Source organism: Ipomoea triloba, chromosome 4, assembly GCF_003576645.1.
Source record: "Ipomoea triloba cultivar NCNSP0323 chromosome 4, ASM357664v1".
Taxonomy (NCBI): Eukaryota; Viridiplantae; Streptophyta; class Magnoliopsida; order Solanales; family Convolvulaceae; genus Ipomoea; species Ipomoea triloba.
Genome location: NC_044919.1, coordinates 35,073,044 through 35,085,040, shown reverse-complemented (window position 1 = coordinate 35,085,040; position 11,997 = coordinate 35,073,044). Strand labels below are relative to the sequence as shown.

The 11,997-nt window shown below is 31.7% G+C and overlaps 1 protein-coding gene across 1 annotated transcript in view; it reads left to right on the top strand.

Moving 5' to 3' along the window:
- LOC116016217 (la-related protein 1A) overlaps positions 1-6,055 on the top strand; it is a 13,561-nt gene extending 7,506 nt beyond the window's left edge. Inside the window, 11 exon segments of the mRNA XM_031256376.1 lie at positions 244-334; positions 551-622; positions 765-1,327; positions 1,767-1,836; positions 2,751-2,855; positions 2,948-3,288; positions 3,498-3,641; positions 3,811-3,874; positions 4,811-4,956; positions 5,154-5,258; positions 5,863-6,055. Coding sequence (XP_031112236.1) covers positions 244-334; positions 551-622; positions 765-1,327; positions 1,767-1,836; positions 2,751-2,855; positions 2,948-3,288; positions 3,498-3,641; positions 3,811-3,874; positions 4,811-4,956; positions 5,154-5,258; positions 5,863-6,055 — 1,894 coding nt within the window.
- Positions 6,056-11,997: the final 5,942 nt, after the last annotated feature.

Below are 11,997 nucleotides of genomic sequence, written 5' to 3'. Positions count from 1 at the left end.
TTTTTTTTTTTTTTTAAATTTTTTATATCTCAATAGTACCTATTATGTGGTCTTAAGGAATGATAATAGTGACTTTAATTATAGAACTTAGATTTGAAAGTAGAAACTCAACTATGTAGACTAAATTTGGATGGAGTGCATTTTTACTTAGTGTGGTTTATCTATATCTTGAGTTAATCTAACTTGTTTCCAAAGTGTTGGAGAGTATTGTAATGTTTAGAATCTTTGACTTCCTTTTGGCAGTGATGAGAATTTGCAGAGTGACCACTACTTGCGTTCTTTGATGGATGATCAAGGTTGGGTTCCAATTTCTACTATTGCTGATTTTAAAAGGGTATGTTCTTATTGAGTTTTCACTTCATTATGTAATTTTTTTCTGGATTTATCATTTGTTACATTAATTTTGTGTGTGTGCGCGCGTAGCTAATTTCATATGTAATCTTGGTGGTATGGTTTGCTGCAAACTTTGTTCTCATTTTGCGATTGATTAGCACAGGAAACTTTATTCTTGAATAAAAACCAATGTTTTATTATTCATATTGACTTTCAGGTGAAGAGCATGAGTACAGATATACCTTTTATCCTGGATGCATTGCAGGCTTCAAGTACAATTGAAGTTCAGGTCAAATGTCTTTCCTTTCTCTGGCATACCCTGACACCTCTTTCTTTTCATTTTCATTTTGTTTCTAAGTTCTAATGCTAAGCTTCTTATATTAGTATATCATTGCCTTCATTCCTCTACTATGTATTATTTCTATCTATAGGGCAACAAGGTGAGGAGACGTGACGAGTGGGCGAAGTGGGTTCGAACTACTGCTGATCAGAAATCATCCCCTCCTGTTCCGACTCCCCAGGAGAAATCTGGTGAAAAGGCTGTCCATGATTTGAAGAACAAGGAGCTCAATGAAGAAACAGTGGACAGCGTTGGAGTGACAATTCCACCGGCAAATGGAGTTTCCCTTGAGCCCCAATCATTAGTTGCAGAACCACAAAAAGTGCTAGTTGGTAATGGTACAGGGAACATAAGAAAGATGCCCCAGGTTCTTGATCAAGCATCTCATTTACAAAGTGGTGATGTGAACACACAATCTGGTAAAATTGATAAAATTGGTTCTGTTGATGGTTGTGCTGGGCCGTCCTTTATAGAAGACACAGGAAATGCTGACACAGATTCTTTTGGGGGCCATCAAAGCATGGTGTCTTCGGATATGGTTGGGCAGAACATGGATGACTTATCTAATGATTTCTCAAGCACTTTCATGCTTGATGAAGAGCTAGAATTTGAGCATAAAACAACAGTGAAAAACCATATGGGTTTAACAGGAAGGTAGTAGAATGTTGTCTATAAATTACTCCGTAATACATAACGGTTCACTGCATCTTTCTAGATTTTAAGCCTTTCTGTTAACTTGCTATAGCCCTTGCCTTATTGTTCTTGATAAATAAGTTCTAACAGAATTATAGCATTTATATAAGCATTGTCTTCTTCTTTATACACACACATATATAATTTTTTAAAAGTAACCTCTATGTATATATCATGGTTCACTCATTGGCATCATAAATCGTTTTAATCTCATTGATTTTCTGTGAAATCCCATCCATATTAGAGGTAGCTTAAATGGCTACTATTAGAGTTGAGTCATTGGCATCTTAAATCGTTTTTTTTTTTTTTTTTTTTTTCCATATTGTTAAATGGTAAACATATGGAGTCCTAAACGGAGTAAACACTATCCTTATTGTTTTACTTTGATGGCTCCCTGCAGAGTTGATGATGAAGATGATGAGATGGGTATGAATGATGAGGATATTGAGAAACTTGTTATTGTCACTAGGGTAAGAACTGTTATATGTACACTCACTGTGTCTAATATTTTCTACAGATATTTCACAAATTTGACAATAATTTTTATTTTACTTGATTTTGTCTATAATTGAATCTGAAAATAGCTATTTTACTGTATCCTTTATGTTCTATAATACATCTATCTATGAGTATTATATTTTGCTTCAACTGTTGTCACCAAAAAAAAAAAACACATACACAAACACAATCTGAATCCAAAAACTATCTTACCTCCACTATTTGTCTAAATTAAGAGTTGCTGTATGTGGTTTAAGAAATTCCATGTCTTTCCCCAACTATAGCTTTCATTAGCACAGATAAGAGACGTATTTTTTTTTAGTAATGGTTAACCCTTTATGTCAGGTAAATGAATTCCTCAAGTAGAAGGGACTGAGGCATAGTTGAGCTGTGTTCTTGGAAGAAAGTGAATACCAATTAATAATACAAATGAATCAAAATTATGATGCATTATTATTGTATACTGCATTATTTTTGTTATAAGAAGAAATTCCATCAGTTGTTTGGGAATTTAGTGGGATCTACGTAGGGCTTTCACTTAGGATTTACCTATCATGAATTATCTTTTACTTGCCTTTTACACAATGATCATTGAATTTACACATTATTTATCTGAAAATTAACCTTTAACTATTTTGGGTAAGTATTTTGGTCACAGTGACAAATCCATGGTGAAGTTAATTCTTTTTGTAGACCACTTTATACACTTGTTCACAGCATGCTTACTTTGAATCTAGAACTATAAAGTAAAACTTTTGTGGAATTATTGAAGATCTAATTGCAGCTTGATAATATCTGAGTACACCTTAAGGAATAATAAAAACATAGTAAAAGCTACTTGTTTTCATGACCTGGAGTTGTGTTTGAACTTTGTGGTTTGGTGCAGAATACCCAAATCCATGGAGAGAGTGGTACTACTGGGAAAAAGTCAAATCCCATAACTTCTGAGCTTGCTTCTGCAATAAATGATGGCCTCTACTACTATGAGCAGGTTTCTATTACTCTATTTATATATTTATTTTATAGTTGGCCTATCAATTTCAACAGTAGAATATTATGCTGATAATATTTAGCAATTTTCAGGAACTCAAAGCTCGGCGATCTAACCGTAGATTCAATAACTCTAGTAATGAAGCCAGAGATGAGAATTCTAGATCTACTGCTACTCTAGCTGCTTTATCAAAACCGAGGACCAGTGATCATTCTTCTGAAGGCAATGGTTATGAATGGCCTGAGAACTCAAATTCTCGAAGGAAACAAATTAAAGGATTCTCTAAACAGTACTCAGTACATAAACAGAGGCTTTTTATTGGTAACTCGAGAAATCATGGAACTAATCGGAGCAGCCTTGGAATAATATCTGAAAGTCCACCTTGTGATTCCGTAGGCTTTTTCTTTGGTTCTACACCCCCTGACAGTCATGGGTGAGTTCGGAGTTACCATTTCTCCAACAATGTTGAGTTACTGTTGCTTTAACTGAGGCCCTAATTTAGATTTTATTATTATTATTATTATATTATTATTTTTATTATTATTATTATTATTTTTTAACCTTCTAAAATTTTTTAGATTACTAACTACTTAACTAGCATTTTATTGCATTCTTTTTCTAAAACTGATGTGTATTTTCCAGGCCAAGGCCTTCAAAGTTGAGTGCTTCCCCTCGTGGCTATCTTTCAGGCAGTAGTCCACCTGTTGGTTCCATGCCAAAGCCATTTCCACCTTTCCAGCACCCAAGTCATAAACTTCTACAGGAAAATGGGTTCACCCAACAGCTGTGAGAAGATTAGCTTTATATGAGTTTATGTCTCTTTATATGTTTTTGATGTGCATTTTTACCAACAAGAAAAGGAGGGGGGGGGGGGCGTGTTAATACATAGATATCTATATTAACTCTTTATACATCTTTATTTTTCCTAATAAATTGTCTTTCTTTATTTATTCAGGTACAAGAAGTATCACAAGCGCTGTCTAGGTGAGCGCAAAAAGCTTGGAATTGGCTGCAGCGAGGTGCTTACTCTCTTTTGAATGTTTTTTGGTTTTATTAAACTAAGTTATTGTCTTAGAATTGTATGCTGATTTCATTGATATGAGTTCTGGTACAAGATGTATCTTTTTCTGAAGTTTCCCCCCCCCCCCCCGGTTCCAAAAATAAAAATACCACAGTACCACCTGGAACTTGAAAACAGGAATATAAAGATAGCATTGATGTTCAAAAAGTGTTCTTGCTGCCTTTCTGCAAAGGCTTTTGTGGTAGAAATAAGAGACCCCTTGCTTCCCTCAATCCTTGCTGCTATTGTGTATCTCTGTGTTTTGAATAAGAATGCGTTTTCCTATCCACATGGCGGCACTCATGAACAATTACAACATGAATGATTGACTTTGCACACTACTTCAGATATGAAATTTAAAACCATTCTTATATAAGTGCGCCAACACTAAATTTGAATGACATCCTTGCCAATAGCATTCTTCTTATCACCCAGATTTTCTCTTTCCTTGTCTGCTATTAACATGAAAGAACAATTGTCAAACTATCTCCATTCATGAGGTTGCATACTTGCATCATGGTAGTTTGGCATGGTTTTTTTTTTGTGTTTGTTAAACATAACTGAGTTCCATAGCCAATAATTTAGAATATATTAACTGTAACTAGTAGAATACTATGGTCAGAATTTAGTTATGATGAAAAGTGAAATTGAAGTTCATATAGGGTAATATGGAATTTTGGATCTTAAACTATTGAAACTATTACATGTACTTCACTAAACCAGATACTTGTCCTTGATATTCAAAACAATAAGCTAAAACCACCAGCGTATTATTCTTTACTTTTTCATCTATCTAAAGCATACATCTGTATTTATCATTTACTGTTTGTGTTGGCCTGGAAGGTTGATGCTGCAAAATCTAAGTGCGATTACTTGTGTGTTTTCTTGGATGCAGGAAATGAATACATTATACAGGTTTTGGTCATATTTCCTACGAAATATGTTTATACAATCTATGTATAATGAATTCCGAAAATTTGCCCAAGAAGATGCTGCTGCTAATTATAACTATGGAATGGAGTGCCTTTTTAGGTTCTATAGGTATGATTGTTGTCATGTCATTGTCTTCTGACCTGCTGCAATTATCCTTGTTAACTCCTGAATGGTAGTAGATTTTGAAGCCTATATGTATGTTGCCATTTTTTATTTGGTGCTCAGTGTGGTAAACAGCTTTGTTTTTTGTTTTGTTTTGTTTTGTTTTTTTTTTGTTTTTGTTTTTGTTTTTTTTTTTTTTGCAGTTATGGCTTGGAGAAGGACTTTAGGGAGGACCTTTATGAGGACTTTGAAAAGCTGACACTGGACTTTTATAACAGAGGCAACCTCTATGGCCTTGAAAAATATTGGTAATTATTTTACTCGTTTGAAATTTGTCCTGTTTCTTTTGCATCTCCTCTCACATGCTTATCTATGGGTATCTAACTTTTCCTAGGCCCATTAACTTCAGAGTTCAGTTAAACTCTTTTAGTGAATCCTCTTAAAGTCTATACTTGTGCATGCTTTTCTATGAAAGTAATATACACTGAATTCAAGGGAAAAATAGTAGGGGGCCAACAAGATAATGATTCCTGGAGTTTAGGAACCCAAAATTAAAGAATTAACTTATCTCTCTTCTTAAGACCTAATATTGTAACTGGGCTAGAGACATTATTGTTGATTTCTAAAGAAGACTTCCAGTGATATTGAAGTAATTGCTTCTTCATAAATCTCAAATATGAGATACTGTCATATTCTCTAAGAGAAGAATCCACCGACGGATTCTTGTGCACTGGAGCTGTATTTGGAAGTGATTAGAAGAAGGCTCCACGGGGATGGTTGAAGGGTTTTATAAACATGGACATAAATTACCAGTATTTCAATTTCTTGCTAATATTACTGTCTCATTCTTCTACTTCATTTTGCAGTTATAGTAGTTCTTAGTTCCTGACCTTTTTATGGTGCTTTTGGCAGGGCATTTCACCATTATCGTGAGGCGCGAGATCAAAAAGCACCACTGAAGAAAAATCCAGAATTGGATCGGTTACTCAAAGAAGAATACCGTAGTTTGGATGACTTTAAGCATGCCAAGGAGAAGACTGCTACCACATAAGAGGAGAGGGCGTGTTTCTTAGCTGTAGAACTGACAAATGTCCAAAAATATTAGAAAGGTGAGGCTAACAGTTTATGCGGTGAGGTGGAATTGATTCTGTGTTTTGGAGTGGGAAGCGAGCATTGCTGATTTTTGTACATAATAGTGTATTCCAGGGTTTGAATTTTACCCGGTTTTGAGGGCGGAGCAAAGAGTTTTTTGTATTTAGAGGTTTCATTAGAAGTGCCCTTGTAATTGTTTTTCGAAAAATTTTCAGCCAGCTCTGGAGAGGCACCCTTTCTTTCGTTGTTTTCTAACTTGTATATAGCAAATAATAGCAAAAAAAAAAAAAAAAGTTTGACTTGGATGTTAATTTGGTAATCTATTTGTTGCTCTAATTTCAATATTTTGTTATATTTAAGCAATTTAGATTAGTGAATGAATGACAAGTTATGCATATATCACAAGTTACAGGTACTAAATAATTTATACAGTTATGTGGCATTTGATGTGTCACAAAAGTTTGAATAAAGTATTATTTGGTGCAACAATTGATTTAAAAGGAATTATAGGTACGTACTTTCTTTTAAAAAAATTGTACTTTGGGCTCCGTGTGGCGCTAGCTTAGATAAAAGGCATGAGTGCAAGAAGCAGCCCCTAATCTGTTCATATTTCATGAGTTGGATGTTGAAAGCTAGGATACTCAAGATGACCCCTATATGACTGAGGTAATGGCTTGTAGAGAAGCTCTATCATGGTTGAAGAATCGTGGAATCACCGTGTCAAGACTAGAATCGGATTGTGCAAACGCGGCCTCAGCTCTCTCTCGTAGACAAAGATCATTCCTATGCCGGTTATATTGTCAATCAGTGTTTCAATATCATGTCTTCTTTTGATCGTTTAGTTTGTTGTTTTATTAAGAGATCAGTGAACCTGATATCCCATTCCTTAGCTAGGGCCGCATGCTCTCAATTTGATTCTCACTCTTGTATCTGATTCTCACTCTTGGGACATTGTCCCTCCGGTCTGTATTCGTTCTTTTTTTTTCAGAGTTTAATTAATATAGTTTCGTTTTTGGTTTTCAAAAAAAAAAAAAAAAGTTGAATTGGTTGATGCAAGGATTCAAAGAAGCGATAAAGTTCTCTAGGCATACGAAAGAGTTGAATTTGTGGGGTTTATATTAAAGGCAGTCTTGGCTAGGTTGGGCTTTTGTGATCACTGGATTACACTTATATATATAGGGCCCTATTACTCCTACGAGCTAGCTAGGACGTTGCCCCCTTATCTGTTTATTCTTGTGCTACAAGGTTTGAGTTCTATAATAAGGAAACTGGAGCATGCATGCAGGTGACATTCATGGCATTTCCATTTCCAGAGGTGAGCCAATATATATATATATATATATATATATATATATATATATATATATATAGGATCGCGTTCAAATGCGTACTGGCCGCCCAGGAGAGAAATGCGGACGAATCACAGCGCGCCACGTGTCCGGAATGTAGTTGCACATAACGTTATAACTAGGTGCACGTATAGTTATAACTAGATGCACTTAGGTGCACCCAGATGCATAAATGTTAATAAGGTAAATTACTTGCATTTGTAAGTGAAAATAGGTGCACACGTGCAAGTAAAATGTATTACAGGTGCAAGTGAATTGTACATTGAGTATCAATACTAAGTGCACCTAATGTTATAACTAGGTGCACCTAGGTTGCACCCAAGTGCATGAATATTAACAACGTAACTTACTTGCATTTGTAAGTGAAAGTATTTGTGAAAATAGGTGCATGAATATTAAGGTAAATTACTTGCACTTGTAAGTGAAAATATGTGCGAAAATATGTGCACTTGTAAGTGAAACTAGGTGCACTTTTAAGTGAAATTAGGTGTACCAAAGTTCCAGTTATTTACGAAAATGCCACCGCGTAATTTTTTTAAAATTGCATCTGATTCGTTGATCTGGACACGTGGACGGCTGTGGAGCGTTCTCATTTCTTACCTGGGCGACAGTTCGCATGGGAGTGCAACCCTCTATATATATATATATATATATATATATATATATATATATATATATATATATATATAATTTCTCATATTTTCTTTGCAGATGATTGCTTTCTGTTCTGCTGGGATGACCTATGTGTTCCTAACAAGTTTGAAGGATTGGGGTTTAGGAGATTAAGGGAGTTTAACCTTAGCTTGCATTACTCAGCAAGCAAGATTGGTGGATCTTACAGAATCCATCTTCCCTTGTGGCAAGAATTTTAAAGCCAAAATATTGAGATGGATGCTCTGCTGGTATACAAGGAAATACAGCAACAAAGATCAATTTCATCTTTTGGCTTGTTGGTTAGTGATATTCAAGTCTTAGCCAAAGAATTTAGTAACTTAATTAATTTTTTTAAAAATGATGTACAAATGGGGTCACTCACTCACTTGCAAGACACGCTATTTCTTTGTCACATTGTATGGAATGGTCAACCACTCCAAACTTGGAAATTCGTGTGTATGGTTCATTTACTGATCGACACAATAACGACACGAACATGATAAAGCTAAACACGGATCCGACACATTAAGATTAATATGTTGAAAATCTTAACACGAACATGATTTATAAACGGGTTGACACGATAGACATATTTTGATAACATGTTTCGGGTCATGTCGGCACGATATGACACAAAACCAGTTTAAACTTGCAAAACCTATATATATATATATATATATATATACATATATATATATATACATATATATATATATATATATATATATATATATATAACTTATTCGATCCATCAAACAAACTAAAAAAATATTCAAGTCATAACATTCAATTAACATATTATGTGCTTGTAAATAAATTGAAGGCACATAATTTGTTAGTTGCATATATATAATATGTTAACTACATGTGTTCTACCAAAAAAAAAAGTTAACTACATGTGTCTAATATATTAACTATAGATAATGTAATAACGTATAAATTAATTTTTTATTAAGTAGTTTTATTTTATTAGTATATAAATTGTGCAAATTTATACAAATATCATTTGTTTTACTATGATAAAATATAAAACAAATATTTTATCATAGTTTGTATTTAATTTTTGTGTATTTTGAAATATGTTATGAAATAGATTAATGTGAAATATTTTAATATATTATTTCATATTATCTATTTGTTTTAATCTTATCCATTCATTAGATATTTTAAATAAAAAATATTTTTATTTTATATTATATAACCAGGGTTCTTAGTGGTTTATAAACTGTGAAAAATAGATCACAGTAATATTAATGGGTCCACAAAATAATTTTCCCGAGACAAAATATAACGGAACCTTAATTGATTAACAACGGGAGACACTGAAAATAATAATAATAAATTGTGAAACTATATATCATTTTCGAGAAAATAAATGTGACTAATATAACTTTTTAAATTTTATATTTTAAGATTTCATAAGATCATAATAATATTTCAAAATTTGCATTGATAAGCGAGTAATGAGAAAGAAAGTCAAAGTAAACAACTAAAATTCTGATTTATTAATTAATGCTTTGTCTAAATATGGAGATTTATTAATATTACGTAGTATTAATTATAATACTACGCATCAAACAAAACAAAATTATAGTAACAACATTGATTGAGATTGTGTGCATAAAGATAAAGCTAAACAATGGTGGACAGAGTTAACCTACAAATCAATAACTCCATTATTGTATGTACTATATATCTTTTCATATAATATTTCTTATAATTGCACTTCTAATTCTTAAAGATAGGCATGAATAGTGAAATTAATCCCTTANATAACTTATTCGATCCATCAAACAAACTAAAAAAATATTCAAGTCATAACATTCAATTAACATATTATGTGCTTGTAAATAAATTGAAGGCACATAATTTGTTAGTTGCATATATATAATATGTTAACTACATGTGTTCTACCAAAAAAAAAAGTTAACTACATGTGTCTAATATATTAACTATAGATAATGTAATAACGTATAAATTAATTTTTTATTAAGTAGTTTTATTTTATTAGTATATAAATTGTGCAAATTTATACAAATATCATTTGTTTTACTATGATAAAATATAAAACAAATATTTTATCATAGTTTGTATTTAATTTTTGTGTATTTTGAAATATGTTATGAAATAGATTAATGTGAAATATTTTAATATATTATTTCATATTATCTATTTGTTTTAATCTTATCCATTCATTAGATATTTTAAATAAAAAATATTTTTATTTTATATTATATAACCAGGGTTCTTAGTGGTTTATAAACTGTGAAAAATAGATCACAGTAATATTAATGGGTCCACAAAATAATTTTCCCGAGACAAAATATAACGGAACCTTAATTGATTAACAACGGGAGACACTGAAAATAATAATAATAAATTGTGAAACTATATATCATTTTCGAGAAAATAAATGTGACTAATATAACTTTTTAAATTTTATATTTTAAGATTTCATAAGATCATAATAATATTTCAAAATTTGCATTGATAAGCGAGTAATGAGAAAGAAAGTCAAAGTAAACAACTAAAATTCTGATTTATTAATTAATGCTTTGTCTAAATATGGAGATTTATTAATATTACGTAGTATTAATTATAATACTACGCATCAAACAAAACAAAATTATAGTAACAACATTGATTGAGATTGTGTGCATAAAGATAAAGCTAAACAATGGTGGACAGAGTTAACCTACAAATCAATAACTCCATTATTGTATGTACTATATATCTTTTCATATAATATTTCTTATAATTGCACTTCTAATTCTTAAAGATAGGCATGAATAGTGAAATTAATCCCTTAATTGATTAACAACGGGAGACACTGAAAATAATAATAATAAATTGTGAAACTATATATCATTTTCGAGAAAATAAATGTGACTAATATAACTTTTTAAATTTTATATTTTAAGATTTCATAATATCATAATAGTATTTCAAAATTTGCATTGATAAGCGAGTAATGAGAAAGAAAGTCAAAGTAAACAACTAAAATTCTGATTTATTAATTAATGCTTTGTCTAAATATGGAGATTTATTAATATTACGTAGTATTAATTATAATACTACGCATCAAACAAAACAAAATTATAGTAACAACATTGATTGAGATTGTGTGCATAAAGATAAAGCTAAACAATGGTGGACAGAGTTAACCTACAAATCAATAACTCCATTATTGTATGTACTATATATCTTTTCATATAATATTTCTTATAATTGCACTTCTAATTCTTAAAGATAGGCATGAATAGTGAAATTAATCCCTTAAATATAGGGGCGAGCCTTTTAATTTAAAAGTTGTAACTAATTAACTATGCACTACCTATTTCAAGTTATATTTGGTACAACTTATATTTTATAGCTTATAGTTTATTTTAAACAACAAATAAGTTATAAGTTGTATTTGGTAAAACATGAGTAATTTAAAATAATTGCTTACTATGAAATGTTTCTTAATATCTCAGTTTATGTTTATCATTTTTTCATGTTGATATTTTTACACCTTTCAACAACTAATTTTACTAGATATTTGTCAAAGATCTTGTGGTCAAGCGGCATAGCTGTGGCCCTCCCAAGTGAGAGGTTTACTAGATATTTGTCATAGACCTTGTGGTCAAGCGGCATAGTTGTGGCCCTCCCAAGTGAGAGGTCACATGATACTACATTGTAACAGAGTCAATAGTATTCAAAAAAAATTTTACTAGATATTTTGATTTCAATTAGTTGATTTATTAGCTATTGATTTTTCAGCAAGGTGTGCCAAACAGAGCCTTAATCCATCATATATTGTGATTGTTAATTTTGTTTCAAATATTAAACATGTTTTAATATGTTCACTATGTACTAATGATTAAAGGATGAAGCCCACAGAAGCAATTCAATTGGAACTCAAGTGGTAGATTGTTGACAATGACGCAAGAAGAAGACCTAACAGTCGTAG